General features: G+C 31.8%; 1 protein-coding gene across 3 annotated transcripts in view; it reads left to right on the top strand.

The window, feature by feature from the left end:
* LOC128157478 (uncharacterized) overlaps positions 1-13559 on the top strand; it is a 31975-nt gene continuing 18416 nt past the window's right edge. Inside the window, exons 1-5 of one of the 3 annotated variants that reach the window (XM_052820041.1) lie at positions 1-138; positions 8314-8479; positions 9000-9100; positions 9202-9330; positions 11969-12139. In XM_052820041.1, coding sequence (XP_052676001.1) covers positions 8340-8479; positions 9000-9100; positions 9202-9330; positions 11969-12139 — 541 coding nt within the window. In that variant the 5' untranslated portion in view covers positions 1-138; positions 8314-8339. Of the gene's footprint in view, positions 139-917; positions 1074-8313; positions 8480-8999; positions 9101-9201; positions 9331-11968; positions 12140-13559 lie in introns of those variants that run through there. The other 2 variants (XM_052820040.1, XM_052820042.1) reach the window with 2 other exon arrangements.

Raw genomic sequence — 13559 nt, 5'->3', positions numbered from 1 at the left:
GAATGCTATTTCGGGCTTGTTTATCGGAAATGAAAGTAGATTTTTAATTAATTTCAATATAATAACTTATCAGTTGAAATTCAATTATACCTGACGGACATCATCTCACATGTTTTGAAAAACCAAAGGTGTAGGCAAGTAAGTTAAGTGTTATAATACGTTTGTCATTCATTAGAGAGTTAAAATAATTAATAATATTCGGATTGGAAATTTACTTTCCTTTGTGATTCGTAGAAAATACATGATGTAGATATTTTCATTAGAGGGGATACCACTATATAGCCAGTTTCCATGGGTACACTACTAGTATTTGATCAAAGAATACCTTTCAAAACAAATCTTAAATTGTAGTACGTAACACCAGCCAATCTCAAACTAATAACATAAATTATTAGCTCATCAACCCTTTAAATCAAATAAGTTGTTTAATAAAATGTGAAAGATAATCTATATATGGTTTTGATTTCCTTAGTTTTATAGCTAACTTCCTCAGAAAGAACGTCGCAGAGTGGCTACGGCGATAGCCACCAACACGGGATTTAAAGCTGAAATTGAATTTTCAGAAAATAAAAGGAGGCCGTTTGAAAAAACAAATTACCCTTCAGATCTACATTAAAATTTTAGAGATATTTTTGGCTGTAGAATATGAACTATTAAATTTGAGCATTTTTCCAATATCAAGGACATTAATATTAAAATGGCTCTGACCACTGAACCTTCTTTAGGTATGTAAAAAAACGTTTTCGTCACGAGACAGTGGATTTAATCCGACACTTTTCCAACAGCATTGACCGTCCACAACGAGCGAAAGGAGATTAAAGTGTAGTGATTATCTCGTAAATCATAACACCCCAAAAAAGTCAGCAAGAAATTGTTTTCAGTATTAAATAACACAACACACTCTTCAGATTACAATAAAGCAAGATTTAACTCTAATACGTTTTTGTGATTTTCGAATTAACGAAATGTACATATCAAAGTATGATCTGAATGGTGGGAATTTAATCATCAAAAGGATAGCTTGAAGATGTTTCTTGTGTGTCATTTGTTTCTTGTTTATCTGCAACAAACACGTAAGCATATTTTATTTGTTTTTGATTTGTAATATTTCATTTAAGAACAGTCCTCTGATCAAGATTCCAGAAGTAACGAAAGAATCTGCTGTCATTCGTAATGAATGTCATTTGAATTACTATTTGACACAACTATATATATATTTCGTACAGGTCATTATTTACCAACTTGAAATTAGGGCTTTTCGATTTTCGGTCGAAAAGTTCCTATTGTTTTTGTCTTTTTATTATCATTATACTCGACAGTTTTTTAACAGCAATATTTTTCAAAACTGGAAGGGATATTGATTCAATTATGCAACGGTGTTACAGCCAATCTATCAATCTACGGAATGTAAAGTTTTAATTGGACTTCTGGTTCCGGTACTTCCGAAACCTACAAGGAAAAATCAAACAAACGCAATATTTTGTTTATTTTAAATGTTAGAACGTTCAAACTTTAGAATTAGATGTACCTTGTCTAGGTGTATAAAATTTTAAGCGTTGGCAAATTTTTATATATTATCGTTTTTGAGATATTGGGCCCCAAACTTCAGAAAAAAGGGGATGAAAAAAAAAAACCAAAATAAAAAATCAAATGACCTTTGAAATCTATATGACGCCTGAACATTATTAGGATGGATGTAATTAACATATATTCCAAGTTCTATATATAAAAAAAAATTCGACTACTTCCGGTTTAATAGGTCGATAAAAATCGTATATTATGAGAATTTCAATGTTAAACTAAAATCACACATCGTGCGTTTTCTCTAAGATTTATATTTAAATGATACAATATTACATCTGTATAATGACACACAAAATGCTAAGACCGGAAAAAGGTTTGGATACACAATTCGAACAGGGGCAAACGTTCAAAACAGTCCTTTAGCTACATGTATAAGTATTTTATATTTCATCCGATTTTAAAAATCTTTTTGGTTATAATTCAAAGTGGAGAGTACAATTTGTAAATTATGGCCCGTGGGGCCCATTTTGACTCCTTGTAGGGGTTTTAAGGACCTAAATATTAACATTTTATTAAAGTTCAAAAATTCATTCGTTCGTTTTCTCAAAAAGTTTTCAAGTAAATATTACAATATTTCATTCATAGTGCTCTGACCGGAAAAGGTTCTGGGCAGACAATTTGAAAAAAGGGATCTTAAGGGACCAACATTGAAAACAGCCCTTTAGCTGTATCTATTTTATTCTTAATTCGATTTTTAGGTCACCTGAGAATTGGTCTTTGTCCGTCGTCGTGCAGCGTCGTGCGTTAACAATTTTACATTTTTAACTTCTTCTTAAAAACTACATGGCTCTACCACCCATCAAGGCGGGGCCAAATATGCAAAAAAAGCCAAATTTTCAAAAATCTTCTTTCTACTCCCACTCAAACTGAACTGAATGCATGGTTATGATGTCTCTGAAGCGCTCTACCAAAATTGTGGAATTCATGGCCCCTGGGTCAGGGGTAAAGGATCTAGGGTGGGGCCAATATGGCCATTTAGTAAAAAAGAGATCTCAATTTTACTCGGATGGCTTAATCGATTAATCGGAGCCTTTAGTCGAGTTCTCGTTCTTTTATATAACTTGAAACTGTGTGTCTTTATTCTACTGTCAAATACACCGTATCTTGACCATAAAAAACACCTTAAGACCCATGTAAAAACTTATAATATTAAGCACTAAAGCTGTATTTGATTTCAAACACATTAAAAAGCATTTTAGGCCAAAAAAATATTCCTGGGTCTCGTCACACTAAAAAATTAGGGTAGGTAGGTAGGTAGGGAAAACAATTTATTTTTAAAAATATTTTATTTAAAAAACAATTTTATTTTTAAAAGCTTGGAGCATGTATGTAATAATGAGAGAGAAGTATATTCACAATGTACAGTATGTTAATGATGATTTAAAATTTCCAAAGGTCTTTGTATTATTGATGCATGTAATGTATAGAAAACAACAGGCAAAGAAAAAAAATAGATTAATTTTTCAATTAAAAATAAAAACTAAAATTATTTGCAAAGTTTAGTCTACATGTATATGAATGTATTTAGCCTTTTTGATAAATATTTCTGTATTTTATTAGCTTAATGTCAATATTAATTAAATCAGTCTCTGTACTTCCGTGTATTTGGGGTATTAGTCCAACCCTTTGACCCACTTAATTACTACCGTACGTTATATAGAGGATATGTTTAATTCTCAAGATAATATAGAGAGCAGTTTAATGATAATTTTAACATTTATTGCAGTTATTAACTAATAACAGGTTATTAATTAACTGCAATATCAGGATTTGTAGTAAAAGACATCATTTTTGTAATTTCCAATGCACAATGTTTCATCATCCCTATTTATAATCCCTAAAGATAAGATAGTCGCAAGTTATTAACCACAAGGTCAATTTATGCAGTAAAAATGTTGTAGATTAGTTTTCTATCCTTCTTTTGCTAGTGGGGTTAATTTACACGATTGTGAACTCAGAAGACTGGGCACCTTCACTTCTCTTTCTGAGGAAATTCTGGCGAATTTACCGATCACCACCATGATCACAAAAAACCTTCTAGGGTCAAAGGGTAAAAAGTAGGGTCGGTCGGGCGACAGGAAACAGGAATATGTTTTTTGGCCTTATCTAGATATTCGTTAGCTATTGTCTTAGCTTTTCCCTTTTCTTGTGACGCTTACACATAATTGAGCTCCATATTATCTTTGGCAAATCAAATGTTATTTCATTGTCCAGTGCCAAATCAACAATTAAAGTTAATAGTTATATAAAAACAAACGCCTTGAGTTGATATGATTAAATTTTTCATTAACACAAACATCGAGACTCCTCGACAAGTTTGTGTATGGATTTACTCAGGTATGGATTTACTCAGGTAAATGTTAAGGCCTATTGGCCTCTTGTTAAAATCTTCTTGGGTTATAGTTCAGAATATAGAGTAAAATTTTATTATTATGGTCCAATTGGTCATTTATACTCCTTATAGGGTTTTAAAACCTAAATATCACAACTTTTTTTTATTTAAATTTTTATTTAGAAAGAGTTATCTCGCTTTGCTTATTAAAAGAATTTACAGGTATGCCAAGTTTTTTGTCTGAGAAATGAGTGCTCACTTTAATATGATTTTTGAACTATATTATAAGATTAGAAAGATTTTAGAAAATATTCTAAAGAAAGAAATTAAAAATATGCATACTTGAAGAGTTCTGGGAGGGATCTTTCTTTGGCGCTGCATTCCTAAGTTAGATATGATTGTTTTCTGACATTGAAATGAAAAAGGAAAAGGGGCCGTTGAAAAGCCCCTATTTTATGTTATAGACAAAAAGTTCTAGTTTTATTTTAGAATTATTTTCGGATAAATTGCAATACAAATATCTTCTCCCCTGTTTATAATTTCAGACCCCTTGCTCGGTGTAAATTCTTCCCTATTTTCAGCACCTTTTTTTATATTTTCAATGGTGAAGTGTTTTTTTTTAGAAATGTTTCTTTCTTATTAAAGGGCCGTAGACTCGATTACAGCTCAATATTTTCAAATTTTATTTTCTATTTTTTAAAGGTATATGTGGCGTATTTGGAGTAAAAATGACATGCGTTGGAGTAAAAATATACAACTTGCTTCTTATAATTAGACGTTTCACAAACTCTAGGCCCATAAAACATGTCCTGTCTTTAGGTAATTGTCTCTAAACTTTGCTACACGTCTGATGAATATTAATATGATCTGCCATTTAAAACGCCACTGCGCATGATTGCGGGAAAACCTAGCATTGAAAACATGATGGAAGAACAGTTTGTTTACATATTAAAATCACGTTTTTCATGTCTTAAATTAGACAATTCTTATATCAGATAATGCTCGAGACATTAATATTCCGATATTCATTAAATATCAATGTAGAACGATATAAATTGTTAATTTTGTGTAATAAAGATAAACACGATTTAAGCATCATCGACACGGAAAACGGAGTAAAAACTTCTCTCCTTGAGGGGTGCATGTACTGAGAGTGTTTATTTATTCTTTATTCAAAAATTCTTCTAAGCAAAAATCCACTTGTGGTTTTATGACTTATAAAGCAAAGACACGGAACACATGGAGCACGAACCTGACTAGCAAAACAACTACAACTTCATGATGGAAACTTAAGTTTAATTCGGCTTTAATTCCTATTCCATCAATCTACATGGTATCCGATGACAAACTTCCCTTTGTTCATATCATTGTCAGTCTGTCTCTTTTTTCTTTCATTGCCAAATCTGTCAAACCTAACGGTGTACCTATCTTTCTCGTCGTCACCATTGTTGATGATTGACCGAGATGAATGTCACGTGACCCAGTTAAGGCGGGCTATTAAAATAGTTTGTATTTTTTTTACCGCGTCGGTAAAAAATATTTTTTTTATTTTTTTATTTCTTGTTTCTTTATTATGCGATTGACTTATAAAGGATGATTTGTGTGAAAGTCATATCTTTAAGTAAAGAAATGAAGCAAATAATCAGATCTTATTATTGTTATTCACTAAAAAAAATTGCGGGCAGAAATTGAGACCTTTAGATAGTAGCAACGTCTGTTAAAGGAACCTAATATGCATTCAGAACTGGACAAGTGTTCGTATCGGTCAAGGGCTCGTCTTCACCAGATTTCCTTTTGCGCTTAAAGCGTAAAGAGTGCCTACTTTTTGCAGAAGGACTAGGTGACATTACATTTGTTTAGTTCTGTTTGTCATTCGAACACCATCCCGAAAGAACTTCTTTTTCTGAGTATTGTTGAGGTCATTTGATATGATTATATAAATGTTATGATTCTTTTGGCTTTAACAAAATGTGCATGGGATGTAGATTTATCAAAAGAAGATTCTAATAAACTTTATCTTTTACCAATTATCGAAGTCTATGGTTATCCCACTACAGCCAGAGACATTTATTCTTTGGAGCATCTTCTTAATATGAATTTTTTGGAAGTTCTTAGAAACTAACATATATTTGGAGTGACATTTATCTGGAAGCCTTTAGGTATAATGTCACAGTTGATATACGTTTCTAAATTTGATAGTCTGTGTTTGGTTTTGATACATTTCTAATTTTTTTTTTCAGAAGTCTTAAAGGTATTGTTTTGTTTAAGAGCAATGAAAAATAAATTAAATTTAAAATGAAAACTAATTAGCCAAAGTATGTATAATTTGTAGGAAAGAAGTGAACCAAAAAAAAAAAAATAATAAGGTACGACTTAATAATGGAGAGGGGTAGGTCGTACCAGGGTTGAAAATTCGTTATATCAAATTTAGGAGATATGAACTAAAAATCGCAAACATATAAAAGGGGAATTGAAAAGATTCCAAAAGAAAAAGTAAGGAATACTGAAGCTGAATTAAATAAAAATAATTATAGAAGTGAAGAGTAAGTAAGAACTACTGAGTATGTACACGGAACAAATTCAAATTCAACCAAGGTAGCAGGAGACTCTGTACCGATAAAAGATGCTAGTGGATCTAAAGATACATTTGATTAAGATAAATATAAAACGCACTGAATAGAATCAACAACACTAGGCATCGTTAAAGTGTTGGATTAATTATACAGACACAAATCCAGCAAACTGAATAAATAAAGCACTAAAAAATGGCTAACGACACAAACAGTTGATATTGTCAAATTTTCAGGACAACCAGTCCTTTCTTCAGGACAAAGAAAATAAATACATGGGTAAAAACAAAACATACAAAGTCTAACCCTACTGGTACAGTGCCAGTATAACTTAAACTACTAAGGTTATGAGACAGGAAACCCCTTTTGTAATACAAAGAGAAAACAGACAAAATAATATGCCCATTCTTTACACTAACGACAGGATGGCTGATTTTAGTATGTGCATATAGAACCTTTCCTTGCAAAGAATGATTCCTTATTACCTATATTTATATAATTTTAATCCATTGTACGATTAAATATTAAGATATAAAGAAGCAAACCCCGAAGTTATGAGTTATATAGTACAAAATCGATACGTAGTATTTAACACAGGCACTGGAAAAAGTAAATACATGTATATAGAGAAATATATGAATTTAATAGATAATTCAATTTAATAATAGTGATTCTTTTATATGTATCGGTTGAATATTTAAAAGACTTGGGCATTCTAAATACTACTTTAATGCATATGCTAATGCATAAATATAGAGGAATATGTAAATTTTGATAAAGTTATCTTTATAATAATATAGATTATGTAAGGTTTTTTATATACATATATGCATCGATTAAATATTTGAAGGACTTTGATATGATATGAGTTCAAAATTTCAAACTTTATGTTTATGAATAATGAATAGTTGATAAATTTACCATGTTTTTTATAAGTATAAATCTGCTTAAAGTAGTCATTTCAATGTTACTTGACCTTTGAGTTTTTATTTGGAGACGTCTCTTGGAGAAAACGTACCGTAGGAATTGGGTACGTTTTCTCTTTGGTACGTTTTCTCCAGCATTCACTCGCATGACCATTCGTACAATGGAACGCATGATCGCACGAGCGCCAAACGTCCATTCGCATTGGCCCACGTTCAGTTGTCCGATCACCTGATCACCCGTGCGATCCTTTATATAGAATTATCTCAACACTTTCTTACATTGTACAACAGTCGCATATAGACGTAAGACATATCGCAAGAGTTAATGCTTTTGCAATCGCACAACGGTCGCTTTAGATATTGCGAATTTCGTACAAATACTTTTTCATACAGTCCCTAATCTAAATTTTTCGGGCGCACGAATATTTTGTGTGCTCTTGTGGCAATTGTGAAAGAGCCTTTAGCTGCAGGTGTGTAGCTCCACAAGAAAATTCCGGTTGACTTGCCATTAAGCTACAATTCTTCCCATACCAAAAAAAACTTGCAATTTATGACGCACAAAAATGTTGGTAGTTTATTGCAAGCTCTACGGCATATCAACCCGAATTTTCCTGCAGCAAAATGCACCAATGGTTCTATTTATCAAAGTGAAAGGCTTCTTACACCTGGGTTACAATAAAACATAAGCATTTAAGAAATCCCTGGTTGCATGTATCATGATTACATGATGTATGTGTAGATTTTCCGCAAAAAGTTTAACTTTTTTATTTGGTTTTTCTTGTTCAAATGACATATACTTAAATTATGATTAATTTTATTTATCAATATTATTTATTTGTTATTATAACCATTATCATGATTATATGTAACACATTTAAATTCAATATTCATTTTTTAACAGAGGCTGTATGTACATTTCCTACAGACATGGTCGGAAGTTGGCATGTCAGTGACTTTGGAGGTGCTGTTATTCAAAGAAAAACTCTTACGACAGAAAAGAGTGTAGTTAATTTTGGAACCAGAATTTTTGAGTGCACATTAAAAGAGGATAATCGGTATCTTCTCACGTACGTAAAATTCAATTTAAAAAAAAATGATATCGATGATAAAGTATAATTACAAATCAATCAAAACAAGTCCTGAATAAAAACATTGAGATAATGATCTATACGACTGATGTATTTCAGGCGTTTAAACATCTTGGTTATGCCCGATCTTCAGATAATTGTTTAGAAATATGAAAAAATGTGTACATATTATATAAACATGATGTGATATGTGTCAATTGTCAATGCCTAAAAACATTTCTTTTTAAAAAAAAATGTCTATGTCCGAGTATATTATTAAAACATTAACGATCTACTAATGAGCTATCATTGGTCGGTTACAGATGTATGCAGTGCAAGATCCAAAAATAAACATGAATTACTCAAGAAAACTAAAGTTTAATAATTCCTACAACCCATCTTTCTCCCTTTAGTCATCATTATAAAACAATTTTGCTCATGCATTTTCTTTTTGTTGAATTTCTTGTTTGTTGTTTCTCAAACAAGGTTGATTCTCTGTAGCGATTCTCTTCTATTTTAGATCAGACGTCTTTAATTTTTATGGATCGCCATTTCAACTGGGGCTATGTTGGGAATTCCAGAAAGTTTCGGAAACTCAGTACATTTATTATGCAGCTATGGGTTAGTTCATCATTTTGTTTCATATTTCAGAAATTAACAAAAATATGATTGAACATATATATCGATCCTTGTTTACTCCATGACAAAACCTCTCTTTACAGACGTTTTGCCTAATACACCAAATACACGGATTCTTTTTCGACTTAATCCAGCAAATTTCAACATTACTGGAGACTGTCAATTTAAATCAAATTATGACCCATGGCAGGCTAGGGTCTTTTTGAAGAATGGTTGGTAACAAAAAATACCGAGTGCCACATGAACCACTAGAAACATTAATTTCTGCTTAAGGTGGTTTGACACAACAATATATTATTTGATGGATCGATAAATAATCTTTTTTGAAATATGAATTCACAAAAAAGTATTATATATAGTTTTTGGTATTTTTTCCTCCAAAGAGACAGAATAAACTTGTTTTGCCGCAAACAGGTAATCAAAGAGCTTCTAAGAAGTATCAATTGATGCATAATATATTTATCTAAAGACACATGGCAAAACTGGTCTGATTAAGTTTTAATCTTGTATATGAAATCTTTTTGAAAATGAAATCAGCAGCCAAAGGTACTTTTACAAATAACAAAAGACTTGACCTATATGGCCGGTATTGGTTTCTGTCTGTACGAGGCGTTCGAACACTATCATCATTCACTGTACATTCAACTGAACTATTTTCCGTATTAATAATATTAACTTTGCATGAGGGGACATACCTGATGCAGAAAACTCTAACTGAGCCACCCCTATATGTTTTCTAATCCATAGACCTTCCTTCTGCATTTTGGCTTAAATATCACTAGTGCACACTTTCTTTGCAAAGAATGAACTGCATCTACTTTACAGTACTTCTCCCAAAATTGTTCCATTGGCACACACAACAGTTTTTGCTCGACATGATTATTTTTTACTTGGCACATGTCTCGAGTAACACAGAGTGAATGATTCTTGTCCTCCAAAAAAAGCCAGATTACACTAGGGTATAGTTCAGGTTGATTGCTTTTACATGAAGTGAAGTATACTGTGGAATCATTTAAATTCGTGGGGGCCAATTTTCATGGATTGTGAATATTTTTGTTCATTCAAGGGGATGTAATTTCGTGGATGCGTCGTTTAATATACAAAATGCACAATTATTCATGAAAAAATAAAACGGTGTTCATAAAATCAATGCTGTAATCAAGCGACTGTCAACCTGATTGTGTTAATTAGCTAATTAAAATTGACGTCCGAGTTACATGTAATAAATAAAAATTTGAACCCCCGTTGTCAACACCATCTATAAGAATGTGAACTAAAAGTGTTTGTAACGTAGTTCTTCTTTTATACAGTTTCTTTAGTAGTTTTAGTAGAAGCGCTAGATTTTGTTTTCTTTGGTTTTACCCATGTAATTTATTTCTTTTGACCTGGAGAAGGGACTGGTTGTCCCTAAAATTTGACAATATCTACTGTTCGTGTCGTTAGCTATTTTTAGTGCTACATATATATATATATATATATATATATATATATATATATATATATATATATATATATATATATATATCCCAAGAAAAAATGCACAGTTCCAAAGTTCATATTTCATAATACACGTATACTACACATATATATATGAAATTCACCATTACTCACGACCCTCGGAACCCCCTCTCAAAGTAGCCAGTGCGCTTACTACTCGGCTTTATAGGCAAGAAAAAAATCTTCCTTTGGGTGACGAACGGAACCTAGCGCGCCGGTTTTTAAAGACTCTGATTAAGGTTGAAATTGCAATCTTCGAGGATTGTAGTATTGAAAAAAAAACCAAATGTTTTCTTTTTAAAGTGACAAAAATTGAGTACTCTGGGATGTAGTTCAATAAACAAAGGCCGATATCGTTCCTTTTTTGTTAAAGCATATTTTTAAAAAAATTACTTAAAGCTTTCATGAATTCATAAATACGCATAATGCATCATCTCCTTTTATCTTCGACTACCGCCATATTGGGTTTCGATTTCTATTGTTACTCTAATCGCTTCCACTATATGTGCAAGATAATGCGGATTACTTGAAAATTCTTTCTAAAATATACCTGGAATTGTCCTTCTTTTATTTTACATTAATTGTATTCATGTTTTCATTTTGTTAAGCATAACACTACAAAGTGTAGTTCATGCCTTTAAAAGTCCGTGCCTCGATCGGAAACCAAACGACGGTCACTGTAACTTTCTCGACCGGTATTTTACCCAAGTAGCAGTTAAGTGCGATCGAAACTAATATGGCGACCAAATACTTTTATGAATTCATATCAGTTTTAATCGATTGATCAAATGATAAATTGGTGTGTAGATCCATCTTAAAAACATATCTAACGTTAGTTACCCCATCCAGGAAACCACATCATTTTACTGTCAACCGAACTCCCCCAAACGTTAAAATTTTCCGTAGTTACATGCAAGTTAAAGAAAATTCTTAACATTATGCCAAACGAAACGATATCTCGAAACTCGACTATTAAGGATGTTGTTTACTCAGGGTTAAAGTTCTCAAATTCAAGTTATGAAGTAAAATGTCATAAGTAATTTTTGCAATCTGAGTGAACGTCATCCTTGATGGCCGATTATTTTTTTTCGATTACTATGAGCTCAGTTGAGTTTTGATCATTTTAATACGTCATCAGACATTAATTATCCTTTCTGGCTCATAAAGATAACACTGTTTTTTTGCATAATCTAACCTGGCAGAAAGTGGTATTTAAATATGCATGAAGAAGAAACTATTCTCACTTTAAATTTAGTTTAACATCGGGTATTCTATTGTCTTGATGTGGCATTGATAATTATTATTGATATCTTCATTGAGCATTCATTTATTTCTGATTCTAAAATATTGAAGGGGCTTTGAGTATATCGCAATGTCCCTTGATCATGCAAGCGAATTTTACCTACACATATGACTTTGGTAACGGAAACCAATGCACTGGGAACACATCTTTAGACGTATGCTCCGATGTAACATCGATGGAATTTGACTACAGCTTGTGCTCTACTGAGCAAGGATATTCAGGTTTGTCTTATCAAATTTCAACTGAAAATCATTATTATATGGTTTTATTAATGATTTATTTTTTTTAGATTAAAAAAGAGTTTATAAATGTATCAAGAAATAATGATAAAACACTTCACTAAATAAAGTCTCTAAAATATTTTCTGCTGAGGAAAATTCTGTGTATAAATAAACTGCATTTATTTTTAGATAACAGAATATATTCGAATATTATAGAGATCATCAATGTAAAGAGAAAGGTTATATTTTTATTGATAGTGTCACTGGCGTCCTCCAAACATTTCTATTTTTTTTTTTTTTTGTAATAAGAATTAAGAAAACACAAGTAATACTAGTAACCAAGTGATATGTACAATAGTTCCTTGGCGTATCGGAAACCCTGTCCCCAATCCACCACCCCCTCCAAAAAAAAGTTTTAAAAAATTGTGAAAAGTGATTAATGGAAATAAATTCTTAAGTATTGTAATTTTATAACTGTTTTGAAAAATAATTCCAAATGGGGAAATTCCAAAATAATCACTGTCAATGAAGTGTAAAGTTGTGTCTTTTTAATTGTCAGCAAACAAAATACAACTTTATAAAGAGAAAAAATAAAAGTTTAATCTTCAGAAATAAACAATACACATTATTTGAATCACTAAATAGAAAATTAAGCGTCTTCTCACGATTTCATCTGCTTGAGATCAACGATCTACATCACTTTCACGGTAATACTGCTGTTCAAATTTGGTAACGATGAGTTTTAAATTAACACACGTACACGATCGTTCAACAAAATAAACATCTACAAGCAACGCATCTTCGCTAGCCAAGGGTTTTCGGTCCACTTCGTTCCCAATTATTCCTTGGCAGATCTCATTACAAAAACTCGGTGACAAGCCTTGTTTTATGATTGGCTGCAGCTGCGATAAGCTGATCCAATCGAAGCGTTGCAAACAAACGCTTATAAATAAACTTTAAAAGAAACACACTTGTGATCTTTGGTGAAACATCTGTGTTTATCATGATAAGCATTCTTTTCTTCACGTAGAATTATTCTTCAGGCATAATGGTCAGTTTTCTACGTGGAATAATGACCAGGATTGGTCATTATTTTACTTTAAAAAATGACCTTTGGTCATTATTCTACGGAGTCATTATTCTGCTTTACGCCGGCCCCATTACATCCAACGCTGTAGATATCAAAGAAAGTAACAACGTACAAAAGTTTTTATAAGTTTCTACAAATACACTCCGTTTTCTGAAGTCACTGCATAATCTGCAACAGTGTGTGGTTTGAGCGCGTGCAGCAATGTTTTAACAGTACGACACATTTAAACGTTCTACAAGAGTTGAAGAATTTTGAAATATTTATATCTAATTGTCATTCTGATTTATAACAATTTTTATTGGATATTCCTTACTAGTGATTGCCACATTA

Source organism: Crassostrea angulata, chromosome 7 (assembly GCF_025612915.1).
Source record: "Crassostrea angulata isolate pt1a10 chromosome 7, ASM2561291v2, whole genome shotgun sequence".
Taxonomy (NCBI): Eukaryota; Metazoa; Mollusca; class Bivalvia; order Ostreida; family Ostreidae; genus Magallana; species Magallana angulata.
The sequence above is the reverse complement of the archived record's forward strand: the minus strand, read 5'-3'. Positions and strand labels throughout refer to the sequence as shown.